Source organism: Coloeus monedula (assembly GCF_965178545.1).
Source record: "Coloeus monedula genome assembly, chromosome: 1".
NCBI classification, from domain to species: Eukaryota; Metazoa; Chordata; class Aves; order Passeriformes; family Corvidae; genus Coloeus; species Coloeus monedula.
Window position 1 is genome coordinate 109,994,267 of NC_138781.1, and position 19,996 is coordinate 110,014,262.

The window sequence follows — 19,996 nt, forward strand, 5'->3', positions numbered from 1 at the left end:
TATAACTAATATAAACCTCCTCTACTACAAACATTACCAAAACACATTATTAATACAAACTGTGTTTCATTTTGCTTCCAGTTCCACTGCTCACAAATGACAACAGAAATTTAGCTCAAATCATAGGGCAGTGTATTCATGACCTCACTGCGTCTAGGGAAGAAGCTGCATTATTACATTACTTTAGCTAGGACCAACCACAGAGAGACTGAATTTTCACAAACATAGCAAGTGTTTAGCCTCTAGAATCACAGAATCAATTAGGGTGGAAAAGACCTGAGAGATCATCAAGTCCAACTTACGACCAAACACCACCTTGTAAGTTAGACCATGGCACTAAGTGCTACATCCAGCCTTTCCTTAAACACCTCCAGGGACACTGACTCCACCACCATGCTGGGCAGGTGTGGTGGTTCTTTAAGCAGCCCTAACACACTCATTCACGATAGCAGTCCATTCCAGTGTATAGTTGCCCTTTCTGTAGAGGAATTCCTCCAACTGTCCCACCTAAGCTTGGCGCAGTTTGAGACTGTGTCCTGTCGCTGGTTGCCTGAGAGAAGAGACCGACCCCCAGCTGGCTACACCCTCCTTTCAGGTGGTTCCAGAGTGATAAGGTTTTCCAGAGCCTCCTTTTCTCCAGGCTAAACACTCCCAGCTTCCTCAGCCACTCCTTATAGGACTTGTGGTCCAGCTCCGTTGCCTTTCTCTGGACATGCTCCAGCACCTCAGTGTCCTTCCTGAATTGAGGAGCCCTGAACCGGACACAGCGCTCGAGGTGTGGCCTCACCAATGCAGAGTACAGGGGGACAATCACTGCCCTGGTCCTGCTGCCCACACTATTGCTGATGTAAGCCAGGACGCTGCAAGAACAGAGTTCAAGCAGAGATTTAAGAGCAGAGTTTGCCAGAGCCAACACGCCAGCAAGAAAATCAAAGGGTAGGAGCGCGGCAGAGCTGGGCGCAGCTCCACCCACTCGCCCTGACAGCGCGTCTAAACCCCACCGAAGGCGACCGGGGCACTCAGCAGCGAGGCCAGCCCGGGACTCACCGCCGCCTCACGGACACCGGTGGCTGAGGGGTGGGGGCGCTGGTGCTGCTGCCCTCCCGCTCCCCGCAGAGCGCTCTCGCTGTCCCCGCCCGGCCGTTACCGCCAGCGCCGCCGCCGCGCAATTTCAAATCCGCCCGCCCAGAGCGTCACGCGGATCTACGTCACACGGAATGCGTCACGCGGAACTGCGTCACGGCGGGGCCGCGGGCTCGGGAGGCGCGGGGAGGCGAGCGGGGGCGGGGCGGGGCGGGGAGGGGAGGGGAGGGGAAGGGAAGGGAAGGGAAGGGAAGTGAGGGGAGGCGAGGGGAGGCGGATCCCAACCCCCGGAAGGGCTCGGGGGAGGGCCTGGCGGCGCTCGGGGTGAGTGTGTCTTAGGCGCTGCCGTGCCACGGCGACCCCCGGGCTATTTCTGCAGCCGCCGAGAGTTTTTCTGGGGAAAAGGCCGAGCTCTCGGTTACTGTGTGCCCGCGGCGGTGGGAGTCGGCGCCTGGCCTCAGCAGCGCTGAGTGCCGCGGCTGCCCCTGTGCCTGTGTTACTGTTCCTGGGCGCCGTCATCGTCATCCATGTCTCTATATGCATATATGGTATATATACGTGTGTGTGTGTAGATACGGTGTATGCATGTGTAAGTAGTATGTATATGTGCGTATATATTGTGTGTGCACATGTATGTATATGGAGTTAATACAGCATGTGTGCAACATATCTAGAATATACGCGTAGTATATATACATATATATGTGGTGTATATACAGTGTGTATATATATATATGCATATGTACTAGTCGTATAGTCGTAGACATAATCGGTGTGTCGTAGTGCTGTTTTCTAACTTGTTAAAAAGAGCCTGAGCAAGTCCGTACTGTATAAAAGTATATTAAAAAGTTATACAAGATTTGCTTACTATAGAAAAAGAAATGTTATAGGGATAAACCTAATGGGGAAACCAGCTGAAGTCAGAAGTTTCAACAGTGTGTCCTGCATGTGCATGGAAATGTCTGTCAGAAGGTAGGCGCTAATTTATGAAACAGTGATAATTCTGTAAAGTGAATTCTTATAAAAATTCCCACAGGAGGAGGTTGCTCCAGGAAGTGCATATGGTTGGTGAAAGCTACAGTATCAGAGAGTTGATTTTTCTTCTTGAAAAGGGGACTTATGTCCGTGGTACATCGTCTGACAGCAGGATGGCTCGTGGATCATCTCTCTTTCATCAACCAGTGTGGCTATGAGATCTGTGACTCCTTTGCACACCCTGGTGGTGTCACTTGCAATACTTCTGTCACATCTACTGAAGACTGTCACAGTACTTCTACTTTTGCTCCCACCCTCTCGTCAAGTGATAGTCCTACTTATGGTCCTGGAGATGCCATAGAAACAGAAGGTAAACCAGCAAAAACGAGATACGTGTTTCGGGAGGAATTCTTTGATATTTCTAAGCCCCATATAGCTGCAGCTCCTGAGGAGCAGCTGTGTCAGGGATGCCCTGAGGTGAGTCTGACAGAAATAAAGGCTGACAGCAACAGAGAGGAATACCAAGAAGGAGCAAAGAATGACACTGGAGATTCTGTTGCCACTGCTAGGAAGGTATGTTCTCTATAACACAGTAAATTACAGTAATCCCTTGATAAATAATATACTGCTAACATTGTTTTGCATACCTGAGTCTTCTGAGGTAGTGTAGAAGAGCAGGAACCTCTGAGGATCTTCTTGTGTCCCTTTTGTCAGTAATGTGCTTTCTGTGTCTCATAAGCAGTGGATTGCTCCCAAAATGTCCTGACGCTGGTTGTGGTCAGGTACACAGCCTGAAACTGTGGTAGCTGTGGAGACTGTGCAGATTAGTGAGTTGGAAAGGACAGTATGAATTTACCTTCAGTGTTGTTCAGTACTGTTCCATGTGGATAAAAGAAAGTAAGAGTCGCAGGTCTAAACCAATAAATGTCATCATGAAGACATAGTTAATTTTTTTCTTTTATTGGTAAACTGCACTTGGCACCTGAAACTTTTAGTATGGGCCCAAAGGAGTCACGAGTACAAACTATGACATGTACTAGGTACCTTCAGATCCCAGGGCCATGAATAACTTAACACAGCTTTAAGCCTATGAACCTTTGGAATGCCTGCAGCAGCTTAGGTATTTTCAGATCTTTTTGCTTGCTATTTGACTTGTACTTGTGATAGAAAAAGAGATGGAAAATTTCTTCTGCTTTTAAAAGGGTTAATTTGTAATTCAGGTATGTTTGGGGTTATTTTCCTTTTATTTTGTCATGGAAGGATATGGATTTTTTTGTTGTTGTTTTTGTTTGGTAATTCTGCAGAAACGTAAAAGGAAATGTGTGTTTAACCAAGGTGAACTGGATGCTTTGGAATACCATTCAAAGGTAAGTTGGAAAAAACGTATATTTTGCAAGTACATGATACCTGACTTTGGGCATGTGCAGAGTGGAGGGCATGGTTGCAAACAAATCCTGTTCTTGCAGCTTGTTCCACTGGTGCAAAGAAGGAAAGGGAAGGGAAGATCAATCTCTCCAGTCCTGAGGTGAATAAGTGTTTACAGAGTAGATCTTCTGTGTAGTTACATGTGAAATTGCATCTGAGACATTACAAAGAGCTGGAAGCTGCATTCACAAAGTCATTTTGACTGTTATAGATAACTGAATGTTATATTGTGATGAGTTGAATATTAGGAAGTGATTGATTTGAAACTGGCAACGTAACCTATTCCGAAGATCAGCTCATCTTTAGTTTTTCAGGACACTGAAGTGCTGAAGTTATTCAAAGCTTTTGTGACCAACTGTGCTTCAAAATATCTTATTCTGGAACTGAGAAAAAAATTTAATCTTTCTCTAACACTTTATATTGTCATACTAAAGCATTATGGATGACTTGGAACTCAAGTCTGTATGCTTATGTCAGTGATGTACTGGTGAAGATACAATTGAATTACACTGAAGCATATTAGTAAACCACAGAAATACAAACTGTAGGTAACATTTGATGTATTCTTACTGCTTTCCCAAATAGTGATGTGAACCTGAACTAGGATCTACACTTTCTTTCCTTCAACAAAGGTGTTAGTCATATTGGGCTCTTTTGCTTAATTCTGTTGCTCTTGAGCTACATTTAGATGACTACACTTTTTTCTTTTACATGGCAAGAATCTTGTAGTAAACATGTACAGTTTGCTGATACACTGTAGAGGTCCTGTGTTATTTTTGTGAATAAGCTATGTAGCTGCAGAATCACCTTAAAGCAGAGAATTTTGAAGTTCAGCATCAATATGAGTGTGAAAATGTTTAAGCCAAAATAAAATCATTCAACAGTATAAATAAGGAAAGAATTGAAGAGAAGTTTGATGTCTTGGAGGCTTGTGTAACTTCAAATGATTTTTGGTGAATATGTGGAAAAGACAGAGTTTGGAAAAATCTGTGACCCCAGTTAGCCTGTCATTCACAGATTAGAAAGTATTGGGTTTTTACTGTATTTGTGTTGCTAAAGGTTATGGCTCTGCAAGTCAACCCAGAGTATTTTGACACTTACTCCTATCTGTAGACTCATTATCAAAAAAACCCCAAACAACCCCAATTTTGTTTCTGCAAGTGAATCCATTTATGAATTTCTGTCAGCGTCAACATAGGGAACAATACAAAATATGCTAAATTCCTTCAGCAGCCATTTGTTAAACTACTGCTTTGATTGCTTGATAGTCAAGAGACTTTGTCCACCTGTGAGTTAACACAAGCATGTAAGAAGGTATAATTTCTACAGAACTAATAATCATATCTTTAGAAGCAGTATGAACTTATCACAAACCTAGGTACTAAAAATGTATGACTCTGTACTCTCTGATATCTAGAGGTGCCACTACTAAATTATTAAAACAATTTTTTTCTTCCCCTGCCACTAATCTGGCAATTGTAATAAAGAGTATTTTGAAAAACCATCTTGTTATCTTGAAGATTTCATAATCAGAAGCTTTTGAAACCATAATATGTATTTGAAACCGTTATTAAAGCCACTGTAACTGACTATATTGTTATTCTAAATGGACAAACCCACCTCACTGACAATCAGAACTTCTAAAGGCTTCACGATTTGGAAATAAAATGGGTCACTAAATTTTGTGAAGGGAAGGTGCTGAAGTGAATGACAGTGTATATAGATCCAAGAATCTTGTCATCCTGGACTAACAGGCTATTTGAGAGGTTTGCCACTTAGAAAAGTTGGAAAAATAAAATTCTGATACTTTAATTTATTGATTGTACTTCTGTATTACTGTAAAATGCATAAACTGTTGTTTTATGAAGTGAATTGAAATGTGGAAAATGTCTGATTTTTAGATCCCAGTATGCATCTCAAATAAAAATATGTTCATGGGCATAGTAATTTGAAATTAGATTAGAATTTTAAACTTCAGATAATTGCTTTGAAATTTGTATTTGGTTGAAACAATAATATTCCACCTCTGTTGTCCGAAATGTTTTATTGAGTACTTTCTTTTTCTTTCTCCGGCCTTCTAATTATTGTAACTTTGCCAAAAACCAACAACAGAAGTTAGCGGGGTGTCCTGGTTTTGGCTTGGATAGAGTTAGTTTTCTGTTTGGGAACTGGACAGCTAACGTAGAAATCTATGATGGAGTGGAAATGCTTAAATAAAAAATAAACCCAAATTTTTAAAAAAGCCTCAGAGTCAACATATTAAAAGCTAAAGGTAGACACGTTGCCCAAATGTCTGCACCCAGCTGCAGCTGGTTTGTCTCTCCCAGTCTGGTCAGGGTAGCTCAGAAAACATCAAAGATTCTCATTTTGGATTTAGTATGAGGATAACATTCACAGCCAACAACTGAAACATCAGTGTGTTAAGTAGTGCTTACCCTAAGTCAAGGAGTTTTCAGTTTGCCACTCTGCCAGTGAGCAGGTGCACAAAGGAAGCTGGGAGGGAACGTGGCCAGAATGGGTGACCTGAACTGGCCAAAGGGCTATTCCATGCTCACTATATAAACAACGGGAGGTGGTCAGGAGCCATGGATTTGCTACTAAGGGATGGGCTGGACATCAGTGATCGTATTGGGTGTCAGTTGTTTCTCTTGGGTGGTACTTCTCTCTCTTCTACTATTCTAATAATAAAAATAATGGTAGTAATTCATTTTGTTTCAATTTTTAAACTGTTCTTAGCCCATGAGGTTTGCTTTTTTCCTTAGATTCTTCTCCCCACCAGGGACTGGGAGGCATGGGGTGTGAAAGAATGGCTGTGTGGTACTTGGTTGCCAGCTGGCGTTAGACCAAGATACACACCTTCTTATCATGCCTTTTAGCTTTGAGCCAATGATCTCAGTAACTGGCAAGGATCCTTTTCCCTGCCTGCAGATTGAAAATGTTTTGATTTCAGTTGCATTCCCTGGTCAAATAGATACTTGAAAGATCTTTTTTCCTTTGTTTTTTTGTGACCACACAGGTCAGGAAGCTCATTTGGGAAGGCACTTTGCATTTAGTCCAAGAAGGACTCAAAAGTGGTTTTCTTCATCACACTACCGCAAAACTCAATTGCAGGAAGAATAATGTTCCTCAACACATTGTCTGTGGGTTGGCTGAATTATGTGAAATGGCAAAACAGTTTCCAGCTGTGAATGAAAGCGACCATCAAGCTGTACATGTGCTAGAGGATGAAACCTGCCATCCAGAGCAGGACCTGCTCTCATGTGTTATGAAAAACAGCTCAAACTGTGCAAAGATAATTGTATTAATGGGGCAGAAATACTTGGTACCACCAAAAAGCAGTTTCCTCTTATCTGATATTTCATGTTTGCAGCCCCTGCTGAACTGTAAGTATCCTTAGGTTTTAGAATTTACCCCTTTCCTCCTGCCCAACAAGGGCAGTTAATGTCAAGATGCCTCAATGAACAGGTTTTAACATACAGCATTTCACTGATAGCAAATGCTGCTGCAGGCTTTCAAAGTGATAGTTCTAACTTCGTGCAAATAGGTAAGGACTTTCAAAGGAATCTTGAATGGTTAGGAGATCATGTCATGAGGGGATTATTTGTCTCCAGGAGGCTCCTTTAAAAACCTCAGCCAAAGTACCAGAGTTTGTGGGCGTGTTCTGAGCCACTGTCAGCATAGAAGTCACATAAACACGTTAAACTGGGACTAGCTGTGCTGCTGGGTCCCTATCCCACAGGAGCAGGCTTTAGCACAGGTAAGTCCATGTTGCTGCTGAAGTGGTGGTCCTGCTGTCTTGATTTTTATCTAGATTAGACCATGGGAGAGGGATGAGATAATGCACCCTAAACCAAATGTTCACTTACAGACTCATCTTGTTCAGGGTCTTAGATTGGAATAAACTGGTTGTGGAACAAAGCCCAGTATCTGCCAGGAAAGGTACCAGTTTGAGAGGCTGTTGCACCCAGCTGGAGGGGAGCACCACTTTAGCAAGGCCACAAGTAGCAAGCATGACTTGACTTTTCAGCTGCTAGGTGTCTGTCTCTCTTTACCTCCAGTAGTGCAAAACCATTTTTCTAGGGCTGGCTTGAAGCTCTGCATGTCCCTGTTCACCTGATGAAAGATCAAGCAGGACAGGAATCTTGCATTCAGGGCTGCAGCTTTTCACTTAGCTGGGTACCTCATTATGTAGCTTCTGTTGGGAAACTTGGAGAAATTTTTATTTTTTAAAACTCGCACTCTGCTATCCTTTTTTTCCTGAAAGTCCTAAAGATAGTTAAAATTTCTTGGAGGGATCTGACACAGATCACATAAAAGTCCTTTCCTTAGGTAATCGACCTAAAAATATCTGAATTTTCTGGATATGATTATCTGAATTAAAACAAGCATGTCAAACAGTCTTTTAACTTCTTATTGGAAAGAACTGAAGAAATTTGCAGTTTTGCTGTATATCTGTTTTATCTCATAGATATTTTTAAAGCTAATTTACTGGTTTTTCTTTTTTTTTTTTTTTAATTTCACTTGCCAGACAAGAAGAAATATGATGTAATTGTGATCGATCCACCATGGGAGAACAAGTCTGTTAAAAGGAGTAACAGGTATGTTTTACAGTAAAATCAAACAAATTTTGTCATTATAGCTTACAAGGGGCAATTAACATTTTAATATATTGATGCAATCCAAGACCAATGTAACTGTGAGACTGTAGGTTAAACTTTTAAGTATTTTGACACATTCTTACCTTTAAGTCTATGGAATGTCTTAGGTATTTCACTGAAATGTCTTGAATACTTGGCATACAAAATATTTGCAAGAGTAGATCTTAAATTAGCTAGCTGGTGAGAGAATGTTAGTCCTTGAGACTTACAAAGAAAGTATGGATTCAGCTGTTTTGTAGGGCCCAGATCATGCAGATACTAGTTTGTAATTAATAGGGTTACTTCAGTGGGCATAAAGCTAGATAAATGTGTAAGTATTTCCAGGACTGAAATCTTGCTCAGAACTTTGAGTGGGTTTTTATTTAATTTGATCTGTAGCTTAAGCTTCAGTCTAATGTTTAGAAGAACGTGATAATACCACAGTAAAATCTTCTAGTGCAATAGGAACTCTTGAGTGCTGTAGTTTATGAAGTCATTAACTTATATTTTTATGGGCTTCCTTCACTGCTGAGTACCATCATGTTTATGCCAGTGGAGTCCTCTTGATTACCACAGAATTGTATCCATGTGAAAGAAGGGTAGACAGGAAATACGGCTTTACAACTTTTGAGAATAAAGTTCACTGCAGTTTTTGAAGCTTGTTATGAAGACATAGTTTGAAGATGCAGAGACTGATTAGTAGGCTTTCCTTTGAAAGCCCTCCAGAAACCTCTAGAAACTCCTGAGTTGAATTCATTCAAATGTGTTTCTTGAGTATATACGGTACTCAGAGAAGAATTGTAGTTACAAGCATAAATTAGTCACCAAGATCCTCTCTCCCTTATAAAATAAAGGGAAAAAGTGGAGGAGCTATCACTGCTCCTAATTATCTTGTTGGCGGCTAATTGTTGTGTAGCATTTCTCATCTAGGTGAATCTTTTTTCCTCTGGACAGTCTAGTCCAGGAGGTATTTTGGATTTTATCCTTGTTTACTGTTTCTCACTGTAGTATTGTGTAGGATCCTGGGTACCCACATGGTGGCTGCAGATTTTCATTAGGCCCTGTGCCAATATATTTGGTGCTGCAATGTGTAGGTTTCACGAGCTACCATTTATTAATAGCATAGAATTGCATCATGAAAAAAAATTGTAGAACAGGATGGGATCTGGAAAGCATCCTGGATTCACTGGTGTAGCATTCAGTTAGCTCAGAAAAGTGCAGAATGGTCTTGAATAACGAGAGAAATTCTACCATGGCTGATAATTTAAAAAATTGAACAACTTCTGAAAATAATTGGAGGAATTATTATCTTTTATGACCTCTTAACTTGTCATTCAAATTGGTGTTGCTCTTGCAAGTGACTCACTTGTCATTGTCATTCTGTAGAGAGTTTATTATGAGAAGTGAATAGTATTACATTGCCTAAGAAGCTACTGGTCACTAAATAGCTTTGTTCTGGCACAAAGATGAGAATATTGAATTACATATGATAGTTCTTAAATGAAATGTGAGCCTCTAAACTTCTTCAGAGTCACAACTCATAATGCTTTATTTCGAGGGATAGTGGAAATACATAGTTAAAGGTTCTGCTCAGTAAAACTTAAGTACATACTCTAATGATTTTATATAAAATCCATCAGATTTGTCCACTGGGTGTCAGTCTTGAACTATTTTTATGACTTAGGTTGTCAGGAGATAATTCTTGAAGTGACTGGTCTGTGTAATTTCTTTATCCATTTGTGTTGCTTTGCAATTTTTATAGTTGGTATATGCTAATTTGCTTTCTCACTAAATTGGCATAGGTACAGCCACTTGTCTTCATGGCAAATCAAGCAGATTCCTGTACCAGCACTTGCTGCTCCAAATTGTCTTGTAGTCACGTGGGTGACTAATAGACAGAAGCACTTACGTTTTGTTAAGGATGAACTTTATCCTCATTGGTCAGTGAAAACGCTTGCTGAGTGGCACTGGGTGAAAGTAAGTTCTCAATTTGTTTTGTTGTTTTCTTGGAGACTGAGCAGACTTGCACTATGACACTTTCTACTCTTCTAATTTGTCTATTTACTACCATGTGCTTTTGTTTTTGAAAGCTATGATATCATCAGTCTCCTCCATTTTATAAAAGAAAAGGTCTGGGAAAAATATGGGATATTAAAATCTTCTACTGTGTATTTTTAACTCTTTTGTGTCAGATTACTAGAGCTGGAGAATTTGTGTTGCCTTTGGATTCTTTGCACAAAAAACCATATGAAGTTCTTGTACTGGGGAGAGTTCAAGGAGATGTAAAGGAAGCCTTAAGGTATGTCAGAATATTTATGATAAATGTCTTTCTTGCCACTGCTAGGATTCCCTTTGTATGTATCACTTACTCATAATGCAATATAATGTCCCAAAATCTCTTGGCTGATTGCGGACCTAAAGATCATTAAAAAATGCCCTAGGGTATATTACCGTGTCCTGCAGCTGTAAGGAGGAGAGGAGAGAAGATCCAGCAGGCAGGAATTGTGCAGCAAGATTGATTTATTTAATTACTTTACAAACTCTTTTATAGACTTTTTTCTTCATAGTCTAATTGGACGAGGATCAGCCACTCCTTGGGGTGATTGGCTAAAATCCTAAAACATCCATTGTCAAAATACTTTTCTACTATACCATAAACAAGACTTTTCAAGGCTGCAGGTGTTTGGTTGTTTACATAACTCTGCTACCTCTTCTGTGAGAGAGAAAAGTCTCCCACGGGCCCAGAAAATAGCAAGAAAATCCTTGCTAGCAGCATTTCTCTATCCACAAAATACAGTCTTACTAGCTTTGGAATAAGAGAATGCCTTAGTGAGATTTAAGAGTGGAACCCCTTGTCTGTTCCTTACATCTGCTATGTTGAGAAATTGGCTTGGACAAAAGCCTCATGGACAGGGCTTCCTTTGCTGACAGGTACTCTTGGACCATGAGTCCTTGGCACAGGCTGATGCCATTTTGGGATGCTGCTGTTGTTCCACACATGAAAATATACAGAACTGCATTGTTTGTTCTTAGTGGCTTTGTATGGCAATTGTTCACCATGTTTTGCCTAAAGCCTCAATGATTTCATAAACTCTCATTTTATATATAACGTCTGAGCAACATTTAACATCCCTTGGACTTCCCTGAAGTTTGTGAATGAATATTCTGTGTTATCTCCCATCTGAAGTAGCTCTGCAAGAGCTGCACCATCACATGGGATAGCATTCATTCTCATGTTTATTTTCTGATTTGTATGACAGGAAATCAGAAGGTGTTCTTCCAATTCCAGAGCATCAGTTAATTGTCAGCATACCCTGCAGTCTGCATTCACATAAACCTCCTCTTGCTGGTACGTTTTGTTTTTTTGCCTAATGTTTCTGTAGCGCAGTGGACTTGAACATCTCATTCTGGGACATACCTAGAAATGCCTTCATTTCCCATTTGCCAAGCAATTTTACTCAACAGAACTTAGGGTTCCTCAGCATTTCTGAAAGCTTTCTGAAGCACACAGTCTTGGCCTCTACAAATGAACATGAAAACTAGAACTTCAAGTATTACTGTGTGTACATTTTGAGTAGATATGTGGAAAAAATCTCGCCTTTTTCAAAATTTATCTTTTAAATACTGCACAAACAGTTTTACAGATACTTCACATATGAAGTGATAACAAATGACGTAAAGTACCTTGTGATGGAGAGAACTTTGGGAATACATAAAAGAGGAAAGCAAAAATCTCTTTCTTTATTATGTCATCCTGAAATAAATGTTTACATATGTCCATGAATTGATTATATGCCTGCAGTACAATTATACCTTGAAATCCAAAAACTTAATTATTTTAAGACTGCTAATAAGAGGCAACAAATAAGGCATGCCCTGCTTGTTTCTGTGGAGTTGTATTCCACTCACTGAAATTGATGCATTAATTCCAGCCAGCCAGCTAGTGTGGATATAAATTCAGCTTTTTAGAGTTAGTCCAAAGAATTGTTCTGGAGCACTTTGACTAATTTCCTCAATAGGAAGTGATACTTCTTTCATCATTGTAGCACCTTAGAACATTACAAAGCCATGGTAAGAAATATATTTAATACCTCTCACAAAAACGATTTCATCCTCCTCATGGGGGGAAGCTCACGATGGGCCTGCAAATATTGCAGGTGTTTTGTAATCACATCCGGAAAAGCAGGTAGAAGAAATATTTAATGCTCTTGGAGAGGAGAGGTGTCACACTTTGCTTCATTGGTATGCTTTTTGTTTTCTCTTCCCAAGGGGTAGAACAACTTCTATCTGAACAATTATTGTGCATTCAGGGATGCTCTAAAATTTGTGTTCGGGAGCTTGTATTTATTGAATTTACATATATATATATATATATATATATATATATATATATACACACGCACCCTCCTGTTAAAAAACTACTGGAAGGGACATACTTCGGTTACCTAAAAATAGAAGAAAAAGAAAGGCAATTCTACGAGAATTTTCTTGCCATCCTGAAGCCACATCTTTATGAATTAGGGCTACAGCACAAGGTATATGTGTTGATTTAAGCTAATGAACAGTGGGGTGGTAATTTATGAGGCAGTCACCCAGGGCCTCTTTAGCAAGCTGATACTTAGCAGCAAACTTGGACACAAACAGGAAACTTTGAGGTAGCCGAGGGTGCAACACAGCAGTTTGTATGTATTATAGAAAATTCTAGTGCAACGATGGTCCTGGGAGCAATTCTTTTGTAGGGCAGAATCTAGAAACCATATTGGAGAATGCTTTATAAATTATAACCCCAAGTGGACTTGGAAAGAAATTGTCCTTGCTAATTTCTTGTGTGTATTTCTTGAGTCTTCACTTGTGTGATGGGATTTGATACCATTGTGCAGCATTTATGTTTGTCTTTGAAAAAATGAACTTGCTGTGGAGCAACATCAATGATTTAAAAGGCTTTTGTGGAAATCCATGTCTACCCCACAGTTTTTTGGCAGATCTGGGCAGAATATGGTTATGTAATGAAAAGGTAGACCACAAGGTAAAAGCTGATTGCTGATGCTTTGACTTCTGTGCTGTACAAGGTGTTGCTTTCACGACCAGGCAATATCTCAAGCAGCCAGTAGAGAGCAGCTGAGTTACATCCTGGAGGGGTTCAGAATAAATTTGAACAGAAGCAGAGATTTGGCAAGGGGGGAGAAGGACAATTGATGAGTCACACACATTCTTTATGCTTTGTTTAAGTAGTAACAAAGCCAAAAATATTAATATTTACTGATGCTGTCTGGCACTTTGTTTCTTATTATAACAATAAAGGTTGTATGTTGGTACATATGTAGCCGCTTAATGACTGATTATAACAGTTTATGTCTCTGGGGGAAGAGAAAGATGTAAATTAAAGTAAGCCATCAAAAAGAGATGTTTTTGTTCCTACGGTGCATTTAACCATGAAATTGCAACTGTAGGGGTTTTTGGTGATGCATGTGCTGTGTTCGGTGCTTAGAGCTCTAATATGTCATTGTAAATGTACTTAAGCTGCTTTATGCAAATATGTTAAAATCAAATTTTATTACTCCAGGTTTTGATTCAAACAAACAGCAGGTTTTCTTCATAATTCAATTCAATGTTGGTCATAGGGAACACAAAAGACGTTCTGTTACGGAGATGTTTGAAGTTCTACAAAACTTCACATCACCTTTTCTCCTTTTCCTGTATTATAGATTGTTCTTGTTATAGCCATTGCTCTTCCAGTTTTTAAGTACATGCATTTATTGTTAGAAAATAATACTGTTGTGTAGGAGTTTGCCTAAAAGCACTGGAATTAATTCTTGGCTATGTTCTAACCAATTTGCATATCTCCAGCAGAACACTGCAATGAGAAGTCATGGGAACTCCCTCCTCCTGTATCAATGATGACTTGTTTAAGCCATGTTATGAAAGGTTTTCTTGGAACTAAAAAAGGAAATGCCTTTTGTTTCCTTATGTGCCTTGTGAGCCCTTACTGTAAGACTAATTGATAGGTACATCAGCATCTAGGTTGAACTTGAAGCTCAGGAAAGATGCAGTGCTGTAAAGCCGTCTTTGAGCTGGATGGCAGGTCGTTTTCTGGTCCTACTCTTTTCAGGGTTTAGACAAATTGGGCAACAAGGACCTCTACATTGCAAACTCTTTTGAAGGTTTATTTTAAACTGAAGTAACTGTGTGCTTTGTGCTTTGCATGGCTCACCGATCAGGCAGTGAAAAAGCAGACAGTCATTTTCACTTTATGTATCCAATTTGTCAATGCAGAACCTGCTTTTTAGGCAGTGGAAGTTCAAAAGATAAGGAGAAACTGTTGCTTGTTTCAAAGATAATTATTTTTTATGCTCATTTAAACATTTTTAGGAGCATGCATCTTCAGTACATGTTTGGGATTAAGAGTACACAAGTATGGCAAGTCTCCTGCTTGACCACTGGATCGTGCTTCGGAATGAAATGGGTTTTCTGGAAGTGTTATGTCTGCCAGCTGGCTTTGTGCTGGCTTCATGTGTCCTGGAGCATTAGGTGCTCAAATATAAGTACCTGAGTTGCTATCATAGTGTTTGTGACACCTGCAAGTGATAAAGAACAGGCTGTTTATCATCTATTTAACCTGTTTCCTCTCCATGGTATCTGTCAGTGGATAGAAGTAATTGTGTGCTGGGTTTTGTTTTGCAATCTATTCCTGTGGTAGAAAAACTCAGTATTTTATTTTTCTACTGATGTACCTCCTCTAAGCTGTTTTCAGAGGAAAAAGCCACAAGGGTTTGCTTGAGGCCTGCAAATCAGATGCATGTGTGTTAAGATAGCCTACTGGGGATGTAGAGTCTAACAAAGAACCCATAATTTGTAACTTGAACACTGATTTTTCCTATTTTCAGGAAACCAATGTAATGAGATTTTAAGCCAAAAATTCAGTTCTCTTGATACGGTAATTTTTGTTGCAGTGCAAGTTACTGCCTGATGTGATTATGTAAATGCCTACAACCTAGCAATGAAGAATCACATCTATAATGTGATCTTGAATTATATCTAATATGTCTCTTTTTTTAAAAAAAGCCCTCTAGGTTTAAAAAGATGGTCCCTCTGGCAGAAGGAGAGGGGGAGATTCCTGGGACTTCCTTTTTAAATTCTATAACCAAATTGATAGAAAGACTGGCACGTTTCCTGGTTCTGCTGAATTGATCCGTTTCTTGGCTACCCCTTTTTTTGCTTTCTAGTGAACCAGTCTTTGAGGTTGGTTGAATCACTGAAGTTTGCTTTTCAAATCTGTTCTTTTAGGCATGAAAGTTTTTGGTGCCTGTTAAAACTGCTTTGGATTACTGAACCTAGTGCTATGATGATATTTTTAACCTATGCATTTTAAGGTCTACCACCTGTCTGGGCAATGTGTTCAGTGTTCAGCACCCTCATTGTAAACAATTGTTTCCTTATATATAGTCTGAATTGATCCTATTTGAGTTTAAAACCTTTATCCCTTGTCCTATAGCTGCAGGCCCTGCTAAAATAAGTTTGTTCCCTTCTTTCTTATAGGCCCCATTTAAGCATTGAAAGGCTACAATAAGGTCTCCCTGGAGCCTTCTCTTCTCCAAGATGAACAACCCAACCCTCAGCTTGTCCTCCTAAGAGGGGTGCTTCAGCCCTCTGATCAAATTGGCAGCAAATTATGCACAAGAAATCCTTATCTTAATGGAGCTGGAAAAAGAACAATAAATTTTACCACTTTTTTTATTGTGATGGGTTTGCAAAATGGTATTAGGCAGCTACTCGTAAGTGGTGTCTAATTAGATGAACTCCCATGGCACCAAACAGTGTGTGAGTTTTCTGTCAGAATGTACATTTTCCTCTAAACTTCCCAGACTCTTCTCTGCAAATGCTAGGTTTGCTTAAACATTTTATCTTGCCTCTAAAAGAATCAGGCTTTTGGAATAAGATTCCTTCTGGTAGCAGTATTTTTTAGATTAAAAGTTGCCTTGATGATAACCCATCTGAGACATTCATGTAACATTTGTTAAAGATTGGAAGAAGGAGAACAGATTTTTATGACATGCCAAAATACAATAAAGCCTGGAAACACCCATCACAAAATATTTACAGAAAAGTTTTTAGTATATTGGAGCTTTGGGAAAGGTGATCAGGTAGGTAGGAAATGCATTTGGGGCTGGCTAACACTAGAAAGTAAAGTGGATGCTCATCTTTCTGCAATTGGAGCAATCCATGACCTGATCAGCTGGAGTCTTACACAGGGAGTCTGTGACTGGCAAACTTGATGCAAAAAGTCAGTACTTGGATTGCACCAAAAAAATAAGAAAAAGCATTTCCTCTCATACTTTGGTGTATGCTGACTGGATGTGTTTTTGCTTTCTGCAGTGATCATATCTGAAGAGACTTGAGTGAAGCAGCAAAATGTCAGATTTATGAGCTGTGTTTTTAAGTGTCAGAGATTCAGAAATCACTGGCAGATCTGATCTAAAAATGACCAAGATATCCTTTGTAAAGGGGAATGTTTCCATAATTTTTCTTCTTTTATCTTCAGCAACAAAACCAAAAACTTAACATGCAACTTTTAGCATAGATAAGTTTTTCAGTCTTTCTACCTTCTCTGTGTTGGAACTGTGTGTTGCTCCTTAAAACTTTGCTTTTTTCCTGCATGTTTTCGTACACAATAACTTTGTAGCTATTTCATGAAACCTAGTTAAGGAATTGCTTGAACCAGCCACAGACTAAATGACTCTGTATGGCAAGTAACACATTTAACAATAAACTCTTTGCAATAATACTTTTCAAGCAAAATGCAAGATCTTTTTCTGTCACTCCAAGAATACCAGTCATGATCAGCGACACAGTTGATGTTAATGACAGGCATCTTTATATTTAGATTTAGGCAGTAAAAATGCCTAACTGTAAAAGAAAATTGAGATTTATGTTACTGAATAATAGTAACAGAGTTATAGAAATATCTCTTCAGCTGCCAAGTTGATATTGAGGGAAAAAGTAGTTCCTGCCTTTTATAGCCCTTTTAGTGCTATGCTTATTTAACTGGTGTTTGTTATTTTATCTCTTAACAGTTGTCATTACCCCTTTAAGGTACAGAGGAAAAGAGTGTGGTCTTAATTAAGAAAAGGGTTTATTTATTTATTTTTAGAAGTGTTGCCCCCATGTTACTGGAGCTAAGTGAGGCTTTAGGAGGTGTTTGGTTGATATTAGTAAAAAATTCAGAACTCATCTATGTAGAGGCTGAAATAAATCCTCTTTCCCTTTCTCTAAATGAAAACTAATAAATCAAGGCTATTGAAGGCCTTGACAGTATTGTTCAGAATCTCAAGGGCACTTATTTAAAATTACTTTCTCACTATAAATAGTCCAGCTGTTTGATGAAACCTCTGAAATTAATTTGCTCTCTCTTCCTTTTTTAATGAAACATTCATTTTTTCATCTGCTAGCATCACAGGGGAGGTTTTACTTGTTTACTGTTCTTATTTGTACCATTGTCATTGTTGTTGTCTTCTTTTTTTTTTTTTTTCTCTTGCACAGCAGTTCTGGCAGAGTTTATCAAGCCAGATGTGGAATGCTTGGAGTTGTTTGCTCGCAACCTACAGCCTGGCTGGACCAGCTGGGGAAATGAGGTCTTGAAGTTTCAGCACATTGATTATTTCACTCTTCTGCAGAAAGAAAACTGAGCTGGGTCTTAGATATCTATATCTTCTGAAATTCCACACCTTCCCAGGGTGCTCTTGAACTTAACTTTATTACTGATGGTGCACCTAAAGGTAACAGAAATAAAACCAATTGCATTTTAGTTAAAATTCTTTAAATGACAGGATATCTGTTCAATGCTGTCTTCCTTTTGTGCAAGATGGTCCCTTATTTTGATGATGTGAACATATTTAAATACTGATGTTGTTACCAAAATCTAAAACTCCTTAACAGCAGTGAAGCATTAAGAAGCAGGCATTCTTTATTTGGCTGGATGCATGAGGGAGTATCTCCTCTGAAATATCGTGCATGCTGATTACAGAGAAAGCTCCTGTTTATATACTGTATTTTACATACATATTCATTGACCTTTCTGAATAAACATATAGATGATAATAATTTCCCCCAAATCATTAATATATATGCCCTCCTCTTTGCACACGTGTTCTTCTGTCCCAGGGGTTTCTTTGGTGGTCCCTGGTGGTCAGCCACCCCAAAATCATACTTGACCATCCAGTGAACTGGTAAAAAGTTGGCATAACTGGGCTGGTTACTCTGCAATTTTTCTTCTTGGTCAATGTGTAACATGATCCTAGAGAATAAGCATTGTGTGGTTCTATAGGATTGTGGTTTTTGAAGAATAATCATATTAACCAACCAGGTGCAAACAATTCTTCATCTGCCAGCCATGTTAGAGTGTAAGTGTTGTTTTTTAGACCTCAAGAAAAAAAAGATATTTTAAAGTATTCTCACTGCAGTTATCAAATCTGAGCTACTAGCACATCCCAACTGCTACATTGTAGCTCTTGTGTTATTTTTAAAGAATTATAATGTATTGTTTTTAAAGAGTGTCAATGGAAGTAAACAGTTCTGAAATTATGCATGCTTTGTTAAAGAATTTTTTTTGCAAAACAATGGATTTTGAATTAAAATAGTTATGAAGGCAGTGTATCTTCCTACATGTTTGTATCTGTCTGTCTACCTCAGAGAAAATAAAAGGAGCAGTGCTTATGTTTATTGGCACATGAATTCTTGACTGACCACATTCTATGTAAAATTATACTTTTAAAACAGTTGGCAATTCTATCTCTGTGTATATGGTGTTAATTCTTTGAATACATTGTAAATGATCAGTCTCAACATCTTACAAACTCTAACAGATTATATGTATTTTTAAAATTTTCTTTCCTTATGTTCTTGGAACATTATAAAGTCATGCCAGCGAGCTGTATTTTTCAGCTAAGATAAAAATGATCCGTTTTTAAAAATTTTTTTTTTAAAGAATGGTACACTTTGTGTACCCTTTGCTGTGCTTAGATTGACTTTGAAAAATACAAAGAAAACGTAATGAGGCCTCTGCCACTTACTTACTTGGCAGCAGCAGAGGCAGAGGTGCTGGATGAACTGATTTTCCTGATGGCAGACTCCTGAGTTCTGACTGTTTATAATGGAGAACAAAATACATTGCATAACTTCTTTACCATCATTTCCATTTTGGTAGCCTGGTGAGCTGAGAAGATTTTTTTAAAATTAAGCTGTAAATGTTAGCAGATGATTTTTTGATAATTTTGTAATAAAAATGATAATAAAAACTTGTGTCTTATTTTCAGACCCAGTTTCTATATTACTGTTCAATTTCATGTTTTGCCTATTGGAGCAGTGGAGTTAATAAAACAAGGAAAATGCTTTTTTCTCCCTCCCCCAACAGTTAAACATATACTCAAGCAAATAAGGTAACAGTGAAAGTAGTTACCCAGGAAAACATTTCTTGCTGCATGATTGTATTTAGTCTGCATTTTAAACTGTCAGTACTGAAGCAATCTTGCCTACAGCTACAAGGGATAGAAGGTTCTTTATTTGCTTTTAGTTTTATAAGACATTCCCTACCTGGGGCTTCTGCATTCCCAGTCAGAATTCCCCTGCCCTCCAAAGATGCTCTCATCTAGTACTAAATGATGTATGAGACTCAGGTGGGGAATAAATCATAGCTGCTGCTCCTATCTTGTTTTCCCTTTGTACTCTACAAAACAGCACAAGAAATTACGATATTGTCTGTTCCACATCCGCTGCTATGGACAACTCCAGATTATCTGTGTAATTACAACTAAAAGAAAGATGAACAATCCTAGAGACCAGGAAACCACCTTTCTCCTTTGAGCTAAGCAGCAGAACCCTTC

The 19,996-nt window shown here is 39.0% G+C and overlaps 1 protein-coding gene across 5 annotated transcripts; it reads left to right on the forward strand.

The window, feature by feature from the left end:
* Positions 1-1,362: 1,362 nt before the first annotated feature.
* Positions 1,363-19,336, forward strand: METTL4 (methyltransferase 4, N6-adenosine). 5 transcript variants are annotated; one of them, XR_014226398.1, is made up of 10 exons: positions 1,397-1,631; positions 2,120-2,631; positions 3,363-3,425; positions 6,500-6,866; positions 8,012-8,081; positions 9,923-10,097; positions 10,313-10,419; positions 11,381-11,469; positions 15,183-15,359; positions 17,658-17,716. XR_014226398.1 is itself a non-coding variant. In XM_082281747.1 (9 exons), exons 2-9 carry the CDS (start codon positions 2,203-2,205, stop codon positions 17,801-17,803), a joined length of 1,446 nt encoding a protein of 481 aa, XP_082137873.1. In that variant the 5' UTR covers positions 1,363-1,407; positions 2,120-2,202; the 3' UTR covers positions 17,804-19,336. The 5 variants fall into 5 exon arrangements, 4 of the variants coding, with proteins under 4 accessions (XP_082137873.1, XP_082137872.1, XP_082137874.1 ...); XM_082281747.1 differs by lacking the exon at positions 15,183-15,359 and having other exon boundaries at positions 1,363-1,407; positions 17,658-19,336; XM_082281746.1 differs by lacking the exon at positions 15,183-15,359 and having other exon boundaries at positions 17,658-19,336.
* The last annotated feature ends 660 nt before the right edge of the window (positions 19,337-19,996 follow it).

Bases quoted from the DNA above. Each gene is read 5' to 3' on its own strand.
- METTL4 (XM_082281747.1), top strand. From the start codon at position 2,203: ATGTCCGTGGTACATCGTCTGACAGCAGGATGGCTCGTGGATCATCTC. The intron at 3,426-6,499 runs GTAAGTTGGAAA...GTGACCACACAG, and splicing joins CTTTGGAATACCATTCAAAG to GTCAGGAAGCTCATTTGGGA. The intron at 8,082-9,922 runs GTATGTTTTACA...AAATTGGCATAG, and splicing joins TCTGTTAAAAGGAGTAACAG to GTACAGCCACTTGTCTTCAT.